This window comes from Bufo bufo, chromosome 2 (genome assembly GCF_905171765.1).
Source record: "Bufo bufo chromosome 2, aBufBuf1.1, whole genome shotgun sequence".
Lineage (NCBI taxonomy): Eukaryota > Metazoa > Chordata > Amphibia > Anura > Bufonidae > Bufo > Bufo bufo.
Window position 1 is genome coordinate 550877342 of NC_053390.1, and position 24310 is coordinate 550901651.

The window sequence follows — 24310 nt, forward strand, 5'->3', positions numbered from 1 at the left end:
AGAGCTTCTTTGGAAAATGAAAGGTGGAATCTCATTGGTTGCTATGGACAACTAAGCCAGTTTTCTTTTGCACCAGAAGGCTACTGTACTACTGCAAGCATCATTGCCTTCTTAAACAGCTGATCGTCAGGGGTCCCTCCACCGATCAGATACTGATGGTCTATCCAGAGGATAGGTCATCAGTTAAACAATCTCAGAAAACCCTTTTAAGGCAGCTATATAACCTATTCCTAATGACCCCCTCCCCCCCATACACATGCACAATTGGCTCAGCCGAGGGCGCATGTTTTCTCCTTGGGAAGAGGGGAAAAAGCTGCTGTCAGACACTTCCAGTGGCATCTTATCCACCATGATAACAAAGGATCAGGCATGTCGAAATCCAGCAGCCCAATCATTTCATTCCTTGACATCTTCCATTGCGGTCCCTCAAAAATCAGTAGGTCCAGTCAACATTTAGAGCTCAATTTTCTCACAAAGTATTACTATACAATGGTTGGTGAAAATATGACAGGTCCTAGAATGCAAGCCGCCAGTGTAAGCTCCATGCAGACTTTGAACCCGCCAGGAGATTTTAGCTCTGAAGTCTGCAGAATTGAGAATGCAGCAGTGGAATATACACTCACCTAAAGAATTATTAGGAACACCTGTTCTATTTCTCATTAATGCAATTATCTAGTCAACCAATCACATGGCAGTTACTTCAATGCATTTAGGGGTGTGGTCCTGGTCAAGACAATCTCCTGAACTCCAAACTGAATGTCAGAATGGGAAAGAAAGGTGATTTAAGCAATTTTGAGCGTGGCATGGTTGTTGGTGCCAGATGGGCCAGTCTGAGTATTTCACAATCTGCTCAGTTACTGGGATTTTCACGCACAACCATTTCTAGGGTTTTTTGGAAAGTTATTCTACTTTCTATGTAGGTTAATTCTTTGTAGACCAGAAAATGAAGTTCAAACTCTTGTCAGTACTGATTATAGAGAGAACGGTGGCTGGTTTAAGCAGAGATGTTAGGGTTGCGTCCATACTATTTTAAGGAAGAGTACTACGTTGTCCCTATTTCTTAAGAACTTTGGGAATTGGAGGAGTTAAGCAGTGGGTGAGCCCTTTACCTGGGTGTGGGAAATGTAGGTAGCAGGGACATGATGAAAGAGAAATACATTTCCTTCACTACTTTATCTGTAACCTATAAGAATTTACTGCTCTCATTAAACATGTGGGATCAGATGGTTTACTTTGGCTTAAGAAAGTAACTTCCGCCTGGTGGGCTGAAGAAAAAAGGAATGAGTGGGATAAAAAAAATCTCCTCCTCCTGTCTTTTGCGTCTACAGTGGAGAATGAGCCAAACCAGTTATCTAGCAGGACTGGTTATATAAATGAGGCTCAGAGGTCACAGTACAGCCGAAGAATTAAGAGTAACATTCCAAGGTGAGAGGGAAACACCTGAACGCTATACCCTGTTAGTCATTCCTCTGAGTACTGCAGCAGTATACTAACGCTCTCCCAAGCCTGCAGTACCAAGAGTTTGACAGTCAGCACTGAAGATCAAGAACTCTCCAAGCTCTCACGACCAGCTGCCAGCATGAATTGTTGGAGAAGGATGTCCAGTTCACTAGTTCTCTTATGTGAGTAGAAATTATTATTGTCTTTCTATGTATGCTGTTTTCAACATAAAATCCTGAACTACATTGCTATAGTCAAAGTGCATTCATTTAGAATTGTACAGCATCACAAGGGGTCACAAATTTTTCTGACCCCATAAACTGTAGCTCGTGATATGGTTATAGCACTGTTCTCTTCCTTTGATATAGTTATAGCTTCCAGATCACCGAGACGCATGGCAAAATGTCTTATTGACGTATTACATGTTTATCAATCACATTTAGCCTTGACACAGTGAAATTATAGATCAATACAAATGCGTGGTGTTACCGTAGTTACCCTCTGTCCATTATTATTCAATTCCGCTAAAAATATTTTTGAGGATCCTCCTTGAAGTAAAACAAATTCAATGGGAATATAAATTGTACAATAGATTGTGTGATAATGTATTTTAATATTAGAAAGATTCCCATTATTAATAATGAGACTCATTATAGTAATTATATTACATGTATCTGTTGGGCCTGTCGCATTTTGTGATACTTTTTTGCATTTCCCAGGTGATTAGTGCCATAGGTGTCTAGCAGCCTCTCGCCCGTCAAATCCCCATAGACATAACATGCATGTTTAGCTGCGTGAGGCATCAGGGCTCTTAGCTGTAGCTTAGAGGTTTCTTGTTTGACAGCTATACAATATGTATGGCCACCTCTAATTTTGCAATACTGCATAATATTTCACCAGTAATTCAATTATCACAATAAAGTTTCATAATGCTGACATCATGATCTGTTAATCCAGTAACAATGCTATGTATAGCACTGTCAGTGAAACTAGGTGATATGGATTGCCGTAAGACTTTTTTGACTATGGGAAAAAGTAGATGACTAGGCTTGGTGACAGCTCTGACATATGAGCATGTAAATAGATTAATTATCCCTTGTAAGATTTCACTCCCTGCTTTATTATGAGGCATCTTTAAGCAACCATTTTCTTTGATTAAAAATATAATTCTACAAAATAAGCTTGTAATAATTAGTCTACACAAAATATGCATCTACAAGTTACATTTCAAGGGCGATGGCGGTTCGTTAGCGCTCTTGTCATGGGTATGAATCTGACCTGATTGACATCTGCATCGAACACTTGAACTGTGAATAATATGACAGAATACAAGAATACTGTAAAATGGCTTGATATGTAATATAATAGTGTCCAATTCAGGCACTTATTACAGACAGTAATATGGCCACATTTCTGGGTCAATATAGTTACCACATCAAGAACCCATACAGTTGTATTGAACCGAACTTAGATCACCATAACACCCTATGGTGAGCTTGAAAAGTATTGGCCCAGGTGTTATGCATATTTCAGTTGCCAACTTTCCCAACTTAGCAGGGACAGTTCCTAATTTTTGGAAACAGTCCCATCAAATTCCGGCATGAAAATGGACAGTGCTGGTGTAAGCCCCACCATAGGCAATTTGTGGGTTGGTTTGGGGGTTTCCCCAAAGCAGAGCTTACATGTCCTAAATCTACCATCAATAATAATGGTAAGTGTGACCATTAGGGTAACATGGACTATAAACTGCAGCTGTATAGCAACTTTTTGAATTAGGCCTTAATTCTCAACTATCCATAATTCTAATGGAAATAAAAGAAAGAAAAACATCAAATGATCTGCAGGTAGTGATAAAACTATATGGTTTGCAGATGTAGTAATTCAACAGGGTTTCAACACCTTGATTGCCCCTAATACCAAGCTACCTAGAAAAGCTGAGTTAGACAAAAAGTGAGGTAAAATAATGTATTCATGCTTCATGGAGCATACAACATACAACTGAATACATTTGGTTAGATTTATCAATGCTGTCTAAAATTTAGGCAGGGCAAAATTAGACTAGACACGGGGTGGTTGATGCTGGCGCACCTATAGATCGTCTAGTCTAGTTTATACCACTTATTCGCTTACTTTGCTCCAGATTTGTGTCCCAAGATGTTGTGTGGCAGAAAAAGCATCTAAAACTCTTACTAAATGTAGTGTAAGACATGGGGATCCATAATCACGGACCGAAATAGGGCATACTTCCATGGTGTCACCACATACCCACAGTCCGTGGAAAACCAATGAGGTGTGGAGGCACACATTAAAGTCAATGGATAGGTGAATGCTCCATGGAGACCATGGACAGCCCACGTCCGCAATTCACTGGTGTGTGAAAGTGACAGAACTCTTCCCACTATATAAATTTTATTGTACATCATATTAATGTTGCATGTTAAGTCATTAGTGATTAGTTGGGAAGACCCAAGAATAGCTTTAGCACTGGGGTTTTGGTGATCCAATAGAAGTTTGTGGTGGCATCTTGTCTTCTACAATGATGTTGCACACCTAGAGCTTACATTTTTCTGCATTTATATTGGACAAGCATGGAATCCTTAGGAGCCTTAAATATCAATGATGCAATAACTTGCAAAGTCATTGATGTGGACAGAAGATTAGAGGAAATTAACAGGTTTTTAGAGATTGATCAGCCAGGAAAGAAATTTGGAGGTTAAGATTAGGTGTTATGTGCCTATGTATTACGCTTTTATAGATATGGAGACAATGCAGAAAATGCTTGTAATCTGATCTACCTTGGCTGCAGGTAGGTGATATTCAGGAGTGCCCTGTTTATCTCACATTCCTCAGTATAATAAACTAGAAGAACTAGAGCCAACTTACCAGCAACTGAATGGGAACCTGAACCCTCCCCATACGACATAGCATTTTCAAGAAGCTGAAGTTATATTAGAACAAACATGGGCAACATCCTGTTGTAGCTGCTGTTGGACTACATTTCTAATGACAGACAGGTATTTGGAAATGTTAGTTGGCTGAAAGCATGTGAAAAGTTTACCTATCCCTCCCATTAAAACAAAGGAAAAGGGTTACACCAAAAATTTCTGAGATCCAGAATGAGCCAGATTACTAAACCTAGCTACATTTTTGGACACTGTTGTTCATAATTATATGTTGCAAATTACATTTCTAACCAAACCCATATTAAATATGAGCTACCATAGTTTCTGTTTTCCTGGTGGCTTTTTTTTTTATTCACAGATGAACAGACATCTCAACAAGTATCCATGTCATGTCCTCTTTCTTTGTATTTCGCAACTGGCATACAAGGAGTACACTCTGTAGTTCAGGTTTTTCAACACTATTTTCTATGTGCTTGTGGAGGAAATTAAAGGGGTTGTCCAAGATTTTGATATTGATGGCCTATACTCAGGTATTGGACCCCCACCATTCAGCTGTTTGAAGAGACCATGCACTATGGCGAGTGCTGCGGCCTCCTCACAGCTTACCAAGCACAGCATCGTACATTGTATAGTGGCTGTGCTTGGTATTGCAGCTCAGACCCATTCACTTGAATTAGAATGAACTGTGCCTAGGTCATGTGACTGATTAATGTTATGTCAGTGGACTAGGAAGCGGCTGCATCACTCACTGGAGTGCAGCAACCTCTTCAAACAGCTGATGCCGAGAGTTGGACCCCCACCAATCAGATATTTCCGAGAGTTATGGCCTATCCTGGGGATAGGCCATCAATATAAAAATCTCGGACAACCCCTTTAACATGTAATAAAGTAGAGTCTACGAGGACATAAGTGTCAATAGGAGTGCTCTCAAAAAAGCTTCTAACAGTCACCATTGACCATCAGGCTGTAGTAAAGAGGCCTTTAAGAAATTACCTGCATGCACATCTGATCATTAGGGGGTTGATGACCTGTGGTATAGAATGTGGTATATTTACAGCACCTTATGTAACAGAGAAAGTATTGGTAACTCTTTTGTTCTCAATTAGATAAGCCACCATCAGAGGTGTCTGGCAGTGGCTTAAGCCCCTTTTTTGTAGCTACCAATCACCCAATGAACAAGAAAATACATGTTGGTTGGATAGTCATAATGCATACCAAAATCATTGTTTGCCGGCAGCATACTGCCCTACATAACCAGGAATCTGTTACCAGCAAGCAATGAATCTGTATGGGGTGAGCAATCTCTACTGTAGCTCTTGCCTCTACATAACAATAAGCAATTATTAATAACTGCATAATTATCAATAATTGCCTTGTCAGTCAGCCTGCATAAGTAAAAGGAATTTAAAAGGGTTTTCTGGGATTTTGATATTGATGGCCTATCCTCAGAATAGGTAATCAATATCAGATTGATGGAGGTCCGATTGCCGGCACCCCCGCCAATCAGCTGTATGAAGAGGCCGTAGCACTCCATGAGCACTTGGGGCTCTTCCTAGGCCATGTGACATTATGTTCATCAGTCACATAACCTACTGTAGGCGCATCTCAGTGCCATTCAAGTAAATGGGGCTGAGCTGCAATACCAAGCGGCCCAGAGAGCACCATCGTTTTCTCAAAACAGCTGGGAAACGGGCACCTGCTGATCTCGTACTGATGACCTATCCTGATAATAGGCCATCAATATGAAATCCTGTAGAATCTATTTAATTTCCCTCTCCACACTCAGAACATATGCACACTTGGCTGATTATGCATGCATATGGTAAGGATGGGGGATAACTGCTGGCTGAACGTTTCAGCCAACAGCTATTTCACGTATGTGGCCACACTTAGGGCCCTATACATGGACCAACAGTCAGGGAAATGATTGGGAATGAACAGTTTATTCGGTTGCATTCACATGCAGCAATCATTCCCTCTGTATGGTGAATGAATGATCGCTACCATTTACGCAGGTCGATGTACTGCCCACAAAGAATGATTTTTGGTGCCGCATGAAAGATGCGATCATCTGATGAAAAAGCATTTGCTTGTTTATCGGGTGATTATCGGTACCTTTACACAGGACAAGTATCGGAAGCATTTGTACGAATGTTCGTCCTCGATGATTGTTCCGATCCTCATTCCCTATAAAACGGCCGTTAGTTCATTTATGATCTGATCTTCACGTTAAGATAGGCAATAAACCATGGTGTACAAAGTGCAGTGTGAGGGTAATTAAAAATTACTAGAAGACCACTCCTGTTAACTGAGCTGCACAAGGTCAATTTGTCTTTTAGTTTATTATTAACCTGACAATTCACCATTTCACTTCTGATGTTAAAATGGTATTATCAAACGAATGCTGCATCCAAAGAGCTATGTACAGTACATAAAAGTAAAATTACCTGTAATTATCATTCAGATGCCACAGTCAATAGTGATTATGGCATCTGAATAGCAAGACCAAAAGAGGGGGCTCCATCTGTCCTCCAGTTGGAGGACAGGTAGTAAAGACCTCCAAGTAATGTTTTTATTTTATTTTTAAAAGTAGTAAAATATACCAAAAACGATACAAATTTGGTATTGTCATACTTGCACTAACCAGCAGAATTGACTATAATAATTTGTGGTGGTCCAACGTAACTCCTGCTGATGGCTTAAACAGAGTGGTAGTTGTACTAGAAATGCGTCATGCCCCTTTACCTCTTTTGATTCTACCTTGGCTATCTCCAGAGGCCAGATGGTTCTCCCATTTAGCAAATAACCAGCAAGACTTAAAATAGTATGGATTTTTGAGTCACTCTCAGCATGTCTAGCTGCTGTCTGAGCTGCACACGGTGGTTACTCTGGGTATTAGCTGGTGGTCATAATAATGTGACTCATGCGTGTATTTTTTCATCTTTGAGCAGAATTATGCTAAATACATACACACATATAGTGTGCTGCTCGATAATGCTGCATTGTGCCATGCTGCGGTCATGAAGTGTCCGTCTTCAACAACTAACAAAGATGGCTTTTCTCATGCTTTTTGCGATGTCATCATCACCATGTCTGAGCACATAGGGTGATTTACAATGGCAGGGATAGTGCGAACCAACTATTTTAAGATTAGTCTTATCAGTGCTTTCTCTATAGCGGTGCTAAGAGCTCTAATACTCTGCTATTATAACCACATTCCACAAAACCACATCAGTGTTTGTTGTACTTTTGTGAATGGCATTCCACTCAGAAAATGGTGTTCAGTAAGAGCCCTATTCTGTAATGCTGGGAAAGATGATGTAACTCGCTGCTGATGCACCGTGTCAGCCATTCACTCACCACAGACAGCTGGAAATGAATGTGCTTTATCCAAGTGGGTATATTTATGGCTCTTTTGCAATAGGTCATTTTTCTTATTTTGAGGCACTTATTATTAAATATATATTGTTATGAAATATAGAATTTTTAACAAATTTGTTTTCAATTATTGACAGGTAGTTGATGTAACTTGTTCTTAACCATCTTATCATCTTTTGAGCTGTAAGCGTTCAAAGTCACTGATGCTCAAATCTATCTTTATAGAAGTATTTAAAAGATAAAGGGACAAAATATCAAGTACAGAGTGCTATCTGCATCACTGACGCTTCTAGATATGATCTGATATGCATGAGGAGGGGGCCAGATTGATTGGCCTGATTGCATTTTGCCAACCCTTTCCTTAGATACACCAGCAATGTTAGATGCTTATTACAATGATCACTAATTATACTGTACTTACAGTGGATAAGAAATTTTAAGTGTCCCTGTACCTTGAAAAAAACTTTTGATATGTCATTGCAACATATCAAAGGTTTTGATTGCTGTTGAGCTGAGACCCCCAACGATCAATAGATCAGTCTCTACGGGAATGCTGGAAATAACAGAGTATAGAAATTGGCTATATCTGGCAGACCTATAGAGAATAAAAGGAGTAGCAACATGCAAGCTCAACCTGGTGATCCATTCATACACGGGCATGGGATCCCTGTTTTCCTCATCAGTAGGGGACTCCACTCATAAGATACTTATTTATAATGCTAGGGGATACATTTCTATCTTGGAACAACCCCTTTAAATTTGCATTATAAAACCATTTTAAATGTAATTTAATTGTGTTGATTGATCTAAATTATTCCAGAGAGTCCAGTTATTCTATAGAGGAAATCCAACACTGTATGAGTGCCATTCAGAGTTGGCCTGCTAGATAATCCTCAGGGGCCCGAGTTCTGACTGTCAGGAGAACTGGGTGCAGAACCACTGGGCAAACCAACCGGTTCGACTTAGGCCTAGTCCTAAGGGGATTATCCTGGGAGTACCCTGGTTTTTACCCTTTAACCCCTATACAGGGATCTGGACTTCACTGCAGGGGATGCCACCAGGCCCCAACTTCTTGAAATAGTCCCAGTGCGGTTGGCTGCTGACTCATGGGGGTCAGAGACATCAGTGCAAAGCACCGAGATGTCAGGCAAAACTCATAGTAAAGTAGAGGCAGAGGTCAGGACAGGCAGAGTATGTGTAAATCCATGAAACTAGTCAGGGAAGGCAGCAGAGGATCAATACATTAAACAGGCAAAGATCAGGTCAGGTAGCGGATGGTCAGAATTGACAAACAAGCAGAGGTCAGTACATGGGCAGACAAACAGAACAGCACACCTTTAACCTGAACTAGCAATGCAGACAACCTAAACCTCAGGCACCCTCCCCTAGTGAAAGGAATATCCTGGGGTGATTAGGCATTGACTGGGTGCACACGCAGTGGCCCTTAAAGAGCAGGATAACATGTGTGTGCCCTAGAGACAGATCAGGGAGACCTGACAGGGTTGACTTTAAAGCAGATCTTTTATCTAATTTTGTCTAATGATGGGGACTTACGGGGTGCAAGTTCCCCAGTCCGAAATATACTAGCTGCCATTGCTGAGGACCTTGGGAAAGACATAGATCTGACAATCATATAATCAAGGTAGCTTGTACGATGCCAGTTTTTATAGTTAAGCAATTAATGGGACAAGCTCTTGAACTTTGAGCAAAAACTGCTATAAAGTTGCATAAAGTTGCAGTCATGGGATTCGACAATCAGTCATATAGTATGCAGGAGTAACAGTGGATGGGTGGGGGTGTGTGTTAAGTCATTTATAACGCCTATCTATTTCTCATTGTGAACCTTCAAAGTGCTGACGACTCCACACAGGTGAAGCAAAACAGGGCTGGGTGCAAACTTTGATCTCACCTATTATGTGTAGGTCTGAGAAAACGCTGACAGTGCTACTATCATGTCAGTAAGGAGCAGCGGCTAATGCTGGCTTTTCTTATATTGTTTTGTAATCATAAATTACATACAGACGTCTTTTCAACCCATTGCCATTTTAGTTGTATAAACTACAATCCTACATTAAAGGGATTTTCTGACTTACATCAACATCCTTTAAAATAATCATTTATGAACATAGCTGCAATTTTATCTATTCCTTTTACTATCTATTACCTATTGCTCTTATCTTCCGTTCTGGGCTGTGGTCACATGACCATTTCCATACATTTCCTGTGATATTTTGTCCATAGGCATGTCAAAGGAGCAACAGGGGCAGTGATAGGGGAGTATCTATGTAACTGGCTGGGTGGGAGGAGCTATAAACTAGCTGGGTGTTGTTAGAGGCGGGGCTGGAGCTGTGGTAGAGAAAAGAGAAGTGCATCATGGGTTTGGTTGGATACAGGAACAGGAAGTGCTACATACAGGATGGAAACAAACCCGAGTGATTTCTTTAAATGGTGAAAACGGGTTCAAGAGAGACCAAATTGTGAAAAGAAAAAAATAAGCAACTCATAATGGCAACAAGAAAACTCACTGCATTGCTCTATATCAGGGATGTCCAGCTTGTGGCCCTCCAGCTTTTGCAAAACTACAACTCCCTGCATGCCCGGACAGCCTACAGCTCTCTGCCTGCAGCAGGGCATGGTGGGAGTTGTAGTTTTGCAACAGCTGGAGGAGGGCCGCAGGTTGAGCATCCCTGCTCTATATAATTCCGTCTTATCAAGTGTTAATATCTTCTTCTCATATAAATTTTTGTTGGTGTCAACTCATCAACCTATATGATGCTGCGTTGTTGGAAAAATCCATAAAAACTGAGTGAAAATGTTAACTTTGGATTTACCCCTTTACCTATGTACTTCACTATAGACTGTGCCATCATGTCACCTTGTTCAATTGCTTTCCCCATTTCCCATGACTTCAATGTTCTTTCTAGTGTGTAAGCCAGTGATGAATTGTGGAAAAACAAAGTGAACATTGCAATGAAGCACGTGCATGAAAAGCCTAGGGTACATTAGGGAGCTATGGGAATAGAGCGAGGTCATGTTCACATCAGAATGCCAGCAAAGGTGTTACATAGTGTATGCATTAGAAGCCTGCTAAGTGCATGATCCGGATGTATGCACCTGTATGTCTGTGACGTAACATACTATGTCTGCCATAGACTCCCATTGAAGGGATTCTCTGGGATTTGTATATTGATGGCATATCTTTAGGACAAAGTCATCAATGTCAGATTGGTGGGGGGTCGGATTCCAGGCACCCGTGGCAGCTATTCTGCAGTATTACTGAATTTAATGGAAGCAAGGCTGCAGTTACAAGCTCTGTCCACTACACACTGGATGGGGCTGTCTAGTTCTCGCACTCATAAAACAGCTGATTGGTGGGGACCCCTACCATGTCAACAATTGAAGTGGGTCATGTGACCGTTGCCGCCAATGACTGCCGCTGCAGTCCCGTGTCACCCAAGCCTCATATCAATTAGTCATGTGAAGTGTGGGCGACGCATCACCTCTGCGGCCAGTCATTGACTGACGTGGTCACGTGATTGTGTCAAACCGAATGTTGACACAGGGAGACCTAGGACCTGCATAATCGGAATCCAGTGGTGGGGATCAAGTAGGTATGATTACTACCAGAGGTTCAGAAACACAGGGAGGTCTGTAAAAAAGGTCCCCAGGGCTGAACAGCCCCTTTAAGTGTGTTTGACAGTGCTGTTCAATACAGTTGAGGCAATGGTATACTAATGTATACCAGCCAAACATATGTCCAATGGGTACTCTTGTATAGTAGTCCTTGTATGTGTAGGATGGAATTTCTGGCATATACACGGACATAATAGTTATGTAGTTTCCCACTAGCGTTAGACATCTCCGGCAGGCTGTTCCGGCAGGGAGAAGCCTGCCGGAGATGTCTAGAACCTGCACTGCCGGATGCTACCCAATGCAGGAAGATTCGTCAGGCTGTTCCTTGAAACTATGAAACTAGCCTTATAGTGCTTGAAAACATCATACATCTTTGAGTGTCAAGCATTATGTAAAGAAGGAAATATACTTATTATAATCCAACAATTACTGATTAAAATTCTATTGCCCACAGGTATTCCATGTTCAAATACAGGACAGGCTATAGAAAGTATGCAAAGGAAATCTTGGCCTTAAAGTTAATACATGAACAAACAAAGTACTGATAAACATCTACCATTGTAACTATGGAGAGTGTGTTATTGGTTACAAAGCATGGAGCCAGTGTTTGCTCTGGACTAAGCAGACTTGGACATTGGTTTGCCAAAACATGAGCACTATTTTGCACTCTGATGGCCATGGGTATCAGGTATTAAATAGGTTGTCTAGAATTTAAAAATGCATTACCAAAAGCAGTGAATGTGGTAAAATAAAACAATAACTAACAGTCTCCTGGTGAATACCCTGCCGCTCCAGATCTGGCACTCTTGTGGGCCCACTGGCCTCGGTTGACTTATCCTGTAGTGATGATGTGCTGAATACGTGCACATGACCACTGCAACCAATCACTGGCCTCAGCAGAATCGTAAGTAAATGCAAGAATTATCACGGAGGCTAGTGGTCACAGCAGGCACGTCATCACTGCAAGACAAGTCAACAAAGACCAGAGGAGAGCAGCACTTACAAAGTGAGAATGTTTTTTAAAAATTTTACATTCCCAGCTTTTAGCATTTTGTTTTCATTTCTGGACACCCTTTAAATAATATAAAGTAAACTTATGCATTAGTGACATTTATCACATCAGGAAAGCAAATTACTGAGAAATGAAAACATATAAGATAATGTGGGTTTTCTCAATATTCTGGCTAAATATAATATGACCATTAAGACATACACTTAGAAATAAATAGGAGGACAAACATGCATCATTAAGCCTGTTATAGAATAGACTAGAATGGATTGTTTCTAGCTGCCAAGCTGCATAGGGGAGAGGAGAGCTGGGTAGTCACTTCATTACACTGCGCCCCATACAATACAGTGGTGAGTGACTGTCAGGCTGCTCAGCCAGAGAGCATATCTCACATAGGACATCTTCATTACTATCAATTACAGAGCAGGGCCTCTGCTCTACAATAGATGGTAATGATGCAATCATGCCTACGATGTGCCGTCATGGCTGAGCAGTCTGAGAGGAAGAGGAAGCATGATCACATCCCTCTTCCTTATTCCTGTCAGGTCACTCAGCCATGACAGCATATTGTAGGCAGGAAAACATCATTATACCATCTAGAGTTCACACTAATGAAGGAAGTCCTGTGTGAGATATGCTGTCATGGCTGGGAAAAGGGATGCGATCATGCTTCCTGTTTCTCTCAGACTGCACAGCCATGATGGCATATTGCAGGAAGGATAGCATTACCATAAAGAAACTGACACACAGACCAAACACAGATCCTTCACAGACATCTTCACAGAGGAACCACTGACCATCTTGTATTCAGAATTGCGGGTTACCATTCAGACACCTTCCTTGGATTTTTGGAAGTAATATTAAAAATGACACGGGAAATTATTCAAGAAAAAAGACTAATGAAATTATGAAGCGTTCCCTTCCAGTCTGTATAATGGGTGATGACTTAGTACAGTGTACAGTCAAAACCACTATTTCCTGGAACATAATTAAACACGTAAAAGCAAAGATTTCTTCAAGACACCCGGGGGCAGCCAGATGTTTCAACAGAGGAAAGTGATCATATGCATGTTAATGAGAAGTATGTTAAGACCTGCTTTCACTCGTGTATTTACTTGCCACATTTCCTCACACTTTTGCCTTTCTTCCTAGAGAAGTCAGAGCAGCATAGTGTAGTTGTGTTTGTTTTTGTAGCTTGTTGGAAACCAGGAGTTTGAGGATGTGATAACTGCAGTGACACTCCCACAGTCTATGACTAGGTATATGACAAGGACAAATATTGAATTTGTCACACATCATGGGCGGACACCAAGCTTCCAATTGCAAAGTCAAATTTTCTTAGCAAATAACGATTGCTTGATGCCATGAGCCTGACGATTCAATATCGGTATGCAGGGTCATTTATGGGCTCGTGTATTTTCCGACCTTTGTGTTCACTGTACATTTTACCAGCGGTCAAAAAGTATAAAAATTTAATTTCACTACATTTTCAAGGGATGGTGCAAAATTTGAAAAAGGGTATTTTTTTTACCCGACCCACCACCACTCTTGTCAATGGGCTGTGTCTGGTATTGTGAGTTTCACACCAGAATTAGGAGACTTTTAGCAGGCTGTTCTCTGGATTCGGCATAGCCGGATAGTGCCGCCTGCCCACCAGACCCCTATGACTTTTATGGTAACTAGTGGAGATCCGGCCACTCCCAGACATATATACTGTATATCCAGGGATTCAGATGGACAAAAACTGTAGCATGCAGCAACTTTTGTCTGGCCGAACCCTGGCATATATGCTAGGGAGCGGCCAGATCTCCACAAGTTCCTATTATAGTCAATGGGGTCTGGCAGGCAGGCGGAACCAGTGAACTCCTGCCGGTTGTTATGGTAAACTAACATCTGTTTTTTTTTTTTTTTTTTTTTTTCGATGAATTGCCACTGACTTAAAATAATGTTTATGTTTTTCTTTATATGTTTTGTAGGTATCCATATTCTACAGATTGTATGGTGTGAGACAACAGTTTCTCCTTCATGCAAACCTGGAGAAAATTGCACAACTACTTTAAGTAAGATATAAATTTTCTTTCATGACATCAGTATACAATAGGAGCCTATATAAAATAATTTATGAAACCACCTGTATACTTCTAATAGTTTAAAGATCAGGAGAGCTGTAAATGGTCCACTGTGGACAACCATGTCTAATATGAAGCATTAGGCAATGCTTGGCAGATTGGCATTCAGCACTGCCCAAAGCTCTAGAAGAAGCTAATCAAGTAGGCCAAACCTATCTGATGTGCCAAAAGGTCTAACGTATTGGGACCATCGACTATGACTTATGTCAGAGGTTAAGAAGGATGGGCCATATTGAATTTGAACTTGCTGGATCCTTGATCCTGTGGCTCGTTATAGCAACTGAAACTGAAATGTATTACAATCATAGAAATTTGCATGTATTTACTATGTTTTTGCTTTCTTTTAGTGCACACAACTGAAAGTCCAGGTGTGGGGGTGATGAGAATAGTCGAGTGTGCAGCAGATATACGCCAATACTGTGTAAATGGTCGATGCTTGTACCTGTTAGATGAGGATGAATACTACTGCAGGTATGCATATCTTGCCAATAGATATTAATTGTCATTAGATTCCTACAGGCTAGTCCTAAAGCTGCCCATTTCAGAAGGACCAGCCAACCGGTATGGAATTGTCCCGACTTTCCTCCAACATGAGATTTCGGAGGAGAGCAAGATTGGGCTGTTGGATTCCAACATGCCTGATCCTTTGTTCATAAGGGAGATAACCCACCACCAGAGGTGTCTGGCAATGGTTTTCTCCCATCTCGGTGTTCAGACACCTGCATGCTTCTCTTGGTATGTAGGGGTAAGGGTGCATTCAAACGACCATATTGCGGAACGGATGCGGACCCATTCATTCATTTCAATAGGGCCAGAAAAGATGCGGACAGCACACCATGTGCAATCGCAGACAAGAATAGGCATTTCTATGATAGGACTGGCCATGTGCGTTCCGCAATTTGCGGACTGCAAAACACATACGGTCATGTGAATGTAGCCTAAGGGAGCAGAGTGTATTGCTAGCCTTAGTCCCAAAATTTTCCTTTCTGTGGAGGCTTTTATTGGAGATAAAAGTTCTCTGCAGTTTTCCAATCAGATTACCAAAGGAAATTAAGAAAAGGTCTGCCCCCATGCTCACTACTGAAAATTTCCAATAAATCCTAGCATGATTTCCTTCTGTTCTGATAACAACAAAGCACTGATGATGGTATAAATGATAGCACATAAAATTATTGTACGTGTATCTAAAATTATTCTTTATTTTAAAGCACCATTATTTGCTTTTGTTTTTCAGGTGTGAATATGGTTATAGGGGTCTTCGATGTACTGATTCAGATTTAGTACAAGTACCAGCCAATGAGGAATACTTGGCCCTCACTATCTTCTTAACAGCTCTGCTGCTTCTAGCAGTTGCACTAGTAGTATTTTTTGCATATAAATGGTAAGTAGTGTCAGTATTATTTTTAATTGCATAACGGATACAATAAAGTTATTGCAGTAAGTTTGTATTTTCAGTTTTAATTCAAAAATCCCATAATTAATTTTTTCTTAAAGGGATTCTTCAGATTAGGAAAATATGGCAGTTTTTTCCCAGATGGGCTCATTCAGAAGACCCTCTATTTGTGTTTGCATCTGATGCGGACCCATTCATTTCAATAGGCCCACAAAAGATGCGGACAGCACACCGTCCATACTTCTGTTCTGCAATGTTGGACAAGGATAGGCATTTCTATCATAATGGTTGGCCGTTCCGATGCACATGGCCGGTATCTGTGTTTTGTGGACTGCAAAACAGATATGGTTGTCTGAATGAGCCCTTAATGTTTTTACCAACGTATTGATAAATACGTTTATCATTATAATAAAATGTTGCGTGAACATACCCTTAAAGGTTTTCCTTTGCAAGCTCAGTATCTTTTAGATACTTGCAATGGGAATCATCTCTGTGATAAATTCAGTTGCTATGCACAATCTCTGAAAGCTTAGGCTACATAGTATGATTGAAAGTGGTACCGCAGTGGAAATAGTGGATAATATTAGGGCTACATGTTTAGCTGTAATGTAGTAGTTCTTAACTGAATAAATATGCCTGGTGAATCTTTAGTCATAGTGACCATCCAAATCTAATTCAACTTGAATCCTAGTTCACCCATAGCATTCCTCAAGTCTTCTATACAATATGATTAGGGCAGAAGACCCAATATACCCATATCTTCACTGCCCTATGTAAAATGGTAAACTAGAGGGTAGAGTCTGCAAGATCTGTGTAGAATCATGTCGAGACTTGCAGTGCAACCTTTCACCTAGACCCTCTGGACTTGTCCAGCTATAAATGCTTAACATGCTTCTTCTTTCTTTGTAGGTACTCACTTAAGAAATCAAGCCAACCCAACCAGAAATACAAAGAAGTTGGTACACAAAACCTATAGGAATCGAATGCAAGAGAAAATATATCGTCCGGATGGGCACGTGGGACTAATCATGACAACTGCAGTGGCAGTTTGGACAAGTGGTGACTGGTGGTGCTTAGCATACACAGTCCTTGACAATTCATGTAAATGTAGATAAAAAGCTATAGCACTCACCACTTAATAACATCTCATGCCTTATAATATGCAAATATAAAAAAGAGCAAGTGAGAGATGCAGTGATCAGAGATGGCCTCTCCTTTATATTTGGATACAATAAGGGGCCGGGTGTTTCTAAGTGGTGAGAGAAGCACGGTTGCTTCTACATTTACGTGAAGACATGTGCGAATCCTTGCAGTGTATCTAGATGCAAGGCAGAGTGCAACCTACCCACCAAACCATATAAATGATGGCTCACCTAATGCTGTTGTGATAAGCCACAACAACTGTAATGGCATGTAGTCAATTCTCCAGATCTGCTTCTTCATGGAGGTGCGGACCCGGAGCAGGTGCCTTAAAGGGTTTGACAACTTTCTGGCCCACTGTTGATCAATGTGTATATAAGATGTTTATACAGAACTTACTAAAATAGCCTTTGTTGATATTCTGTGCCATTTTCTAAATTTCATAAGTCATGTCTCCTTGTTGGCCAAGTGTTTTGGGCTGTCCACATGGAGGTTCTGTCCATAAAATGGCTGCTGATGGAGGGTCATGTGACCAGGTAAATCCCTCAGTCTCCTCCATTCAGATACATTGCACCTGCCATCTGCACTTGCACTGTTGGGAGTTTAGTGAAGGTTCAATGTCCATTTTATGGACAGCACAGAAGATTTGCCCAACAAGGAAGGGGACACAGCTTATGAAGTCTAGCAAATGGCACAGAATATCAACAAAGGCTATAATAGTAAGTGCTATATAGTCATCTTACATACACACTGGTCAACAGTAGCCAGAAAGTGGCCAACCCCCTTAAGATCCAAGTCTATGGATGGAACCAGCCAGGCTTCCAGAGATGCAGACAGTAAAGGAGAAAAAGATCACTGGTACCAATTAAGAATCCATATTTACAGTGTTTCGAGGTCCTGCCCCTTCTTCAGATACAATAGAAAAGAAGGTGAAGGACCCCAAAATGTGTTTTATGTATGGACTTTTAATTATGTGGAGATTGATGATCTTTTTTCCTCTTCACTGTCTGATTTCCACAAGGCCAACAGAAAAACTCAAACTGCTGTGTTTTTGAGGGCCTTAACAGAAACATTCATTTCTATTATTCATTATTTATAAGTCATAGGTATCTATAATACACTGCAGGTCAACCATGAACGGTGTTATTTAAAAGTAGTGTTAATATTGTATATATTATTTCTGGCCAACACCTTATAAAACATATACCGTATGCATTTTGTAGAGAGAATTTTGTATGCCACATTTTATAAGAATATTTATGCACTTTTTATGTGTTCTATTTAAAAAATATTTTTGTAATGCTTGAAAGCTGGTGTAAATAATGTTTATGAATAAATATTAATGTCATTCCGTGATTTCTATGATTGTACAGAAATGTGGAGAATCTGTTCCTTAACTTATTGTTTAGATCTGGTGTAATTGGTCTTATAGTGAATATTTACTTATATCTGTATGTAGGGCGAGAGTTTGAGCCTATAACTATGAAATATGCTGACTGTCAAGAATGCACCACTGTGAAATGAATTCACTATTAACTCTTTTTTTTAAATTAGGATAAACAAATTATTTAAGTAAAGGGGTTATCCCATGAATAATGTAATGAAAATCATACATACGCTTCTAACAAAGCTAGAACCAGCCCTGTACCTCACATGGATCCAGAGATCTCCCCATTCATTGCTCCAATAGTTCTGCTAGATTTATTTCAAGCTGTCAGCCTAGAAGGCGTGTCCTTTCTCGGAGGGTGTGCCCTGTATGCTGCAGCTAGTGGCAGTTGAAGGATGGAACTGAGCATGTGCTTCTGCTTCTCACAGAGAAATTAGAAAAAGACAGCAGGTGGCGCCATACGGCTAGGTTTCATTTAATGACTCAGTAGCTATAATACATTTTTAATCACATGCAATTACAAAAGTATTCACACCCAGGTGCTGGTTTGAAAACTGTAGAATATTTTTCATGGGACAACCCCTTTAAGTGCTATTTGTTTAAAAGAATTCAAAGGGGAATCCAGTTTAGAGGGCCCCATATTAAAATTCTCAGAGACAAGTGATAGTTGATGTCTTAGGTGGAACCACTATTTTATATCCCCCCTGGTGAAAACGCCAGGATGCCCACTAATGTCTATGGTTTGGCAGAGCAGACAGATATGCTGCTTTCTGGTTTAACTAACTTAGGGGGTCCCAAGAAAGGGACCCAACACATTCTGCTTATTATGCCCTAATCAGGCATTTATAAGGATAGGTCTAAACATTACTGTCTAATATCTTGACGTTAATTATAATGCAACCATTACTTGAATTGTCTTTGGACTTTTAAGACTATAATTAGGATGACAAGCTACTGTACATGTCTTGCTCACTTTAATGTCCAGGTTAGCTGTGGTAGCACTATGTATACAGATGTACCAGAGCTAAAGTTATGTGTTTTTGTGGGTCATAAATCGGTTAAGATGATGCAGTTTCAAGGTCAAACTGGACCCCCAGAATTTTATAAGGTCCTCTATTATATAAAACTGTGAAACAATAATGAGACAATCCCAATTGGAGCTGACTTTGCAAGCACTGACTTACCACAAAGTTCTATTTCTTCTGGGCTAAGAAGCGATTAAAAGTAGACATGCACAGTTTCTATGTAGATAGAGGACAAACCCTCAGGATCGATTTCTCTGAAGGGCCCATTGATTCCAGTCCTACACTGAGTAGGCTGACCTGAAATACTGATGAAGACCACAGATCAGTGATGAGTTTCTTGAATCCATTTTGGTCCATGTAGTATCAGATTCTGTTGACTTAAGTTGTACACATTATATAAAAGAATGGGAAATGATGGCCATTGATGTAAAAAAAAAAATATATATATATATATATATAAAAATACTTGATTCATCTGTAGCACTACAGATGCACTACTGTAATAAGGAAAACCACCTAAAGTACATGCAGCCTAAAGTATCCTAAGCAGTCGAGGGCATTACGGTGGGGTTTATTGCCACTTTGTTATTAAAATTCTCAGGGATGCCACTGAGCTCTATGGAGCTGGCTTGAATGTTCGTAATAAAATTATATACTTGCGACAAAACTATAGAGTTCATTGACATCCTGTGAATGGAACAGTATCTGTGATGTTGACTTCTACTGAGAAGCAACTGCAGCTATTTTACTATGATGCAACCAAGAATTTCCACAAAGTTGGAAGAGGTCCTGAAAAGGATTTTCCGAGATATTGTTACTAATGACTTATCCTTTTGATAGGTCATCAGTATCTGATCGGTGGGGGTCTGACACTCGGGACTCCTGCCGATCAGGTGTTTGAGAAAGCACCAGTAGTGCCAGGGCCTTCTCCCTCAAATCCTTTGAAAGAGGCTGTGCTTGGTATCGCAGCTTAGCCCCATTCACTTCAGTTCATCGATAACTGCCATTTGTCTCTTTATTTTGGGATTTATTTTGCAGTGTAATTACAAGACTTGAATTCACTTGAATGGGATGAGCAGTTGCAATTATGCTGTGCCACCGCTACGAAGGAGATGATGCCCAGTTAAACTATGAAGAGGAAGCAGCGTTCGCACGAGCACCGCAACCCCTTCAAACAGCTGATCCAGGTGGCCAGAGTTGGACCCCTGCTGATGTGATACTAATGAAGTATCCTGAGGATAGTTCATCAGTATCATCTCAGTGCACAACTATACAGTAAACACTAACAAATCAAAATTATGGAGCAATAGTGGAAATTTTCTACAGTGGAGATTTCCTGCTTTTTTTTAATGACTGGTATTTTAATTTCTGAACGAGACAATGTTTAATCTAAACATTATGCAATGCAATCTCTAAGTCTATCAGTTACACAATGCAATGTGTTCAAATTCATGTGTGTGATGTTCAGTGAAAACTAAGACTGCTATGTTATAATACAGAACCAAATAAAAAGGTTTGTGGCATCTCGTCTGTAATATGTCTCATGTCTATGTTTTGTAGTAAATTTGTTTTAAATTATAATTAAAATATTGAAAAGGGGAGGTAAAGGGCTAGGTGGGGTTGGCAGCTGCCTAGGGTGCCATTGGGTATAGAGGACTTGCTAGAAGTGGGCAGCTGGCACTGCATCAGTGGCGTAGTTACCATGGAGGCAGATCACACCACTGATATGTAGCCTGGTGGCGGTGGTGGTGGGGAATGACTGTTCTGAACCTCTGATTCCTTTGTAACATTTTCTTTTTATTGAAAGTTTTTCATATATCAGGCATAATCATTTCTTATGACAACCTTTGGTCATCAGAGAACCCAAAGACATACCCTTTGTCACCCAAAAATTAAACCTTCAGGAACTGTCTATCAAGGACTGGATTATAGGTGACACACAAGATACTGAACCTCTGATTCCTGACGTAAAACAAGGTCATTTTCCTTACTGCATAGAGATTTTACAACTTACATTAAGTTTAATGGTAGCTGTATAAATACTAGGGAGGAAAATGAAATGTACCGTATTTTTTGCACTATAAGACGCACCAAACCATAAGATGCACCCCATATTTAGACAACAAGAAATTAGAAAAACAAATGTTTTCTAGCTTCCCTGGTGGTTTAATGAAATGAAGGGGCTAATGTCAGTAAGTTACACCCAAAGCAGTGCTGCACACACATCTGACAACCACAGCTCTTCTACATGCACACAACAAACAAATCTACACTGCTCAAAAAAATAAAGGGAACACAAAAATAACACATCCTAGATCTGAATTATTTAAATATTCTTCTGAAATACTTTGTTCTTTACATAGTTGAATGTGCTGACAACAAAATCACACAAAAATAAAAAAATGGAAATCAAATTTTTTAACCCATGGAGGTCTGGATTTGGAGTCACACTCAAAATTAAAGTGGAAAAACACACTACAGGCTGATCCAACTTTGATGTAATGTCCTTAAAACAAGTCAAAATGAGGCTCAGTAGTGTGTGTGGCCTCCACGTGCCTGTATGACCTCCCTACAACGCCTGTGCATGCTCCTGATGAGGTGGCGGACGGTCTCCTGAGGGATCTCCTCCCAGACCTGGACTAAAGCATCTGCCAACTCCTGGACAGTCTGTGGTGCAACGTGACGTTGGTGGATAGAGCGAGACATGATGTCCCAGATGTGCTCAATTGGATTCAGGTCTGGGGAACGGGCGGGCCAGTCCATAGCATCAATGCCTTCGTCTTGCAGGAACTGCTGACACACTCCAGCCACATGAGGTCTAGCATTGTCTTGCATTAGGAGGAACCCAGGGCCAACCGCACCAGCATATGGTCTCACAAGGGGTCTGAGGATCTCATCTCGGTACCTAATGGCAGTCAGGCTACCTCTGGCGAGCACATTGAGGGCTGTGCGGCCCTCCAAAGAAATGCCACCCCACACCATTACTGACCCAATGCCAAACCGGTCATGCTGGAGGATGTTGCAGGCAGCAGAACGTTCTCCACGGCGTCTCAAGACTCTGTCACGTCTGTCACATGTGCTCAGTGTGAACCTGCTTTCATCTGTGAAGAGCACAGGGCGCCAGTGGTGAATTTGCCAATCTTGGTGTTCTCTGGCAAATGCCAAACGTCCTGCACGGTGTTGGGCTGTAAGCACAGCCCCCACCTGTGGACGTCGGGCCCTCATATCACCCTCATGGAGTCTGTTTCTGACCGTTTGAGCAGACACATGCACATTTGTGGCCTGCTGGAGGTCATTTTGCAGGGCTCTGGCAGTGCTCCTCCTTGCACAAAGGCAGAGGTAGCGGTCCTGCTGCTGGGTTGTTGCCCTCCTACGGCCTCCTCCACGTCTCCTGATGTACTGGCCTGTCTCCTGGTAGCGCCTCCATGCTCTGGACACTACGCTGACAGACACAGCAAACCTTCTTGCCACAGCTCGCATTGATGTGCCATCCTGGATAAGCTGCACTACCTGAGCCACTTGTGTGGGTTGTAGACTCCGTCTCATGCTACCACTAGAGTGAAAGCACCGCCAGCATTCAAAAGTGACCAAAACATCAGCCAGGAAGCATAGGAACTGAGAAGTGGTCTGTGGACACCACCTGCAGAACCACTCCTTTATTGGGGGTGTCTTGCTAATTGCCTATAATTTCCACCTGTTGTCTATCCCATTTGCACAACAGCATGTGAAATTGATTGTCACTCAGTGTTGCTTCCTAAGTGGACAGTTTGATTTCACAGAAGTGTGATTGACTTGGAGTTACATTGTGTTGTTTAAGTGTTCCCTTTATTTTTTTGAGCAGTGTATATACATGCACACAACAAACACAGCACTACTGCATGCAAACAACAAAAACAGCACTGCTATATGCACACAACACAGTCCTGCTACATGCACACAACAAACATATCTGTACTACATGCACACAAAGACAGCTATGCTACAACACACACAGACATAGGGTACATCTTTACTCATTTTCCTGCACTTCCCATCTGGCTCCGCCTACTAGTGACATCATGGAAGGTCCTTGCAGTACAGAGCTTTCATCTGGCAGCTTGGGGCAGACGCACATCTCTCTCATTGATTGGGCAAAGCGCTGTATGAATGCCCTGCTATATCAGTCAGAGAGGTCTGGCACTGCTGGACCTCCCTGTCTGTGGACTATAAGACACAAGCACTTTTTAGGAAGATTTTTTCTTGCCAAAAGTTGCTTCTTATAGTTCATAAAATGGGGTACATAAGAGAAAAACCAATGGGGCAGATTGATGAAACGGTCTAAAAGATGAATTCTCTTTATTTCTTGCCCATAGCAACCAACGAGCAGCTTTTATTTCTTACCTTGCTCTTGTAAACTGAAATCTGAACTGTGATTGGTTGCTATGCACAACAAAGGCAGTTTTTTTTAGACAATTTTGATAAATGAGGCTCAATATTTTTACTGCATGTATATTGCAATTATACTTCATTTGCAATACCCTATTCATTGCATACTAATACTTTTTGTGGGATAAGCCCTTTAACCACCTCAGCCCCCCTAGCTTAAACACCCTGAAAGACCAGGCCACTTTTTACACTTCTGACCTACACTACTTTCACCATTTATTGCTCGGTCATGCAACTTACCACCCAAATGAATTTTACCTCCTTTTCTTCTCACTAATAGAGCTTTCATTTGGTGGTATTTCTTTGCTGCTGACATTTTTACTTTTTTTGTTATTAATCGAAATTTAACGATTTTCTTGCAAAAAAATGAAATTTTTCACTTTCAGTTGTCAAATTTTGCAAAAAAAACTACATCCATATATAAATTTTGCTCTAAATTTATTGTTCT

At 40.9% G+C, this 24310-nt stretch overlaps 1 protein-coding gene across 1 annotated transcript; it reads left to right on the plus strand.

Moving 5' to 3' along the window:
- The first annotated feature begins 1291 nt into the window (after window positions 1-1291).
- On the plus strand, window positions 1292-18376 carry LOC120989786 (proepiregulin-like). Its single transcript, XM_040418109.1, has 5 exons — window positions 1292-1622; window positions 14340-14423; window positions 14840-14963; window positions 15727-15873; window positions 16795-18376. The coding sequence occupies exons 1-5, from the start codon at window positions 1580-1582 to the stop codon at window positions 16859-16861; spliced, it is 465 nt and encodes a 154-aa protein (XP_040274043.1). The 5' UTR covers window positions 1292-1579; the 3' UTR covers window positions 16862-18376.
- The last annotated feature ends 5934 nt before the right edge of the window (window positions 18377-24310 follow it).